General features: G+C 43.9%; 1 protein-coding gene across 1 annotated transcript in view; it reads left to right on the forward strand.

Moving 5' to 3' along the window:
- Positions 1-6: 6 nt before the first annotated feature.
- The window catches only part of MEIS2 (Meis homeobox 2), a 173,808-nt gene continuing 171,854 nt past the window's right edge, over positions 7-1,960 (forward strand). The window contains exons 1-2 of the mRNA XM_017741632.1: positions 7-815; positions 1,853-1,957. Of these exons, the coding sequence (XP_017597121.1) occupies positions 804-815; positions 1,853-1,957 (117 nt within the window). The 5' untranslated portion in view covers positions 7-803. The remainder of the gene's footprint in view (positions 816-1,852; positions 1,958-1,960) is intronic.

Here is a 1,960-nt window from a genome sequence, read left to right on the forward strand (position 1 = left end):
AAAACCTGACCTTTTTCTATAGGCCCGCCGGCAGCCAACCTGCCAACACTTACTGACACTCACTCATCCCAGGGAGCGAGGGAGAGAGGGAGACAAAATACCTGCCGGGAGGAAAAAAAAAAAAAAAAAAAGGAGAGAGGGGGAAGTCCGGGCTTTGCAAACTATTCAATTTTTCTTCGCATCTTTCCCCACCCCCCTTCACAGTACTTTAAAAAAAAAAAAACCAAAACCAAAACCAACAACCCTATAAGCGATCCTAAAAGGCAAAACCCGAGCACGGAGTTACTGGAAGAAGAAACCGGGGTTAAAAAGATTCCTCCTCTCTTCTTCATCATCATCAACCATCATTCATTCACTACCTTGACATTCCCTGGCTTTGATTGACAGCTGGAGTGGCAAAAAGCCATGAGACACGACAGTTTGGTTACATGTGGGTTGCTGACGGGCCGATCGTAACCTTCAGTTTGGGGGCTTGACCATTTTTTTTTTTTTTTTTTTTTTTTTTTTTTTTTTTTGCATAGAGAAAGAAAAAAGGAAAAAGAGAGAGAGAAAAAGGAAAGAGAAAGAGACAGAAAAAAAGAAGAAAACACAGAAACTCATCGTGGTTCTTGACTGTTTTTTATATATTGTTGTTGCTATTGTTGTTGTTATTATTATTATTTACCCATATTGGAGGATAGGAGAAGTCTATAAGTGGGTTGCAAAAAAAAAAAAAGGAATCTTCTTCACTCTAAATCACTTTCTTTGCTGGACTGGGATATTAAATATACGACACATCCAGGAGTTTATTGGAGCGCAGACTGATGGCGCAAAGGGTAGGTTTAAATCTCCAACACTTACCTATATATAAATCCTCTCTTAAGAGGGGCCTGTCCGATTTGCTCTCCTCTGTTGCTGCTGATGATGGCGGCCACTATTAAAAAATAGCAGCAAAAATTATTCACTGGCTTTTTGTGTGTGTGCATGAGTGTCTCTGTGTGTGTCTCCCTGCAATTGTTCCACGCTTTTTCCTCTCTAGCTTTTTCCCCAGCAGTGCGATTTCCCTGCTCTCTGCCTGCTCAGTAGCACGGGTTTCACAGGGGAAAGCTTGCTGCTGCTGCTGCTGCTACTGCCGCCGCCGCTCCTGCCGCTGGCCCGCTGCTGCCCAGCAAAGACTAAGAAATACATATGTGTGTGTGTGTATATACGAATGTATATATATGTATACACATATAGCTGCTTCTTTTTTTGTTTGTTTGGGGTTTTTTTTTGTTTTTTTTTTTTTTGGGGTTTTTTTTTTTTTTTTGGTCTCTGGCTTTGACAAGGACAAGGGGAATTGCTACTAAATAATGTTTCTGGTAACTTTCAGATTATTTCCCCCTTTATCTCCCCCCCTCCTCCGGATGCACCCTACCTTTCCTCTCTCCTTTCTAGTGTTGACTTATTTATCTAGTTGCTTTTGATTCTGCTTGTTTATTTTTTTTATTCTTTTCTAATGCAGAGTAACTCTAGTTTCTCTCCTCCGTTTCCTTCCTTTTCATCCCCGTTTCCTTGTTAGGGTTTCTCCTGCCCGTGCTGAAGAGGACCATCTTCCCCCACACACGCAGACAGGCATACACACTTTCCCCTTTTACCTCTCCTTGCACCCCCACTCCTCCCTCAACCCCTCCAGCCCCTGCTCCCGGTCCCAGCTGATTTCATTTTGAGCATTTCTCTCTCTGTTGTGGCTGTTCTTGTTTTGTTTTGCTCTGTTTGTGTCTGTCCGGGTGCTTTACTCTCTTCTGACTTTTGTTGTTGTTTGTTTGTTTTTTTATTCCCCCCTCTCTTCTTCTTTTTCTTTTTCTTTCTTCTCTTCCGGCCCGTTTTTTGACAGTACGATGAGCTGCCCCACTACGGCGGGATGGACGGAGTAGGGGTGCCGGCGTCCATGTACGGGGACCCCCACGCCCCCCGGCCGATCCCCCCGGTGCATCACCTCAAC

This window comes from Corvus brachyrhynchos, unplaced genomic scaffold, assembly GCF_000691975.1.
Source record: "Corvus brachyrhynchos isolate BGI_N302 unplaced genomic scaffold, ASM69197v1 scaffold115, whole genome shotgun sequence".
Classification (NCBI taxonomy): Eukaryota; Metazoa; Chordata; class Aves; order Passeriformes; family Corvidae; genus Corvus; species Corvus brachyrhynchos.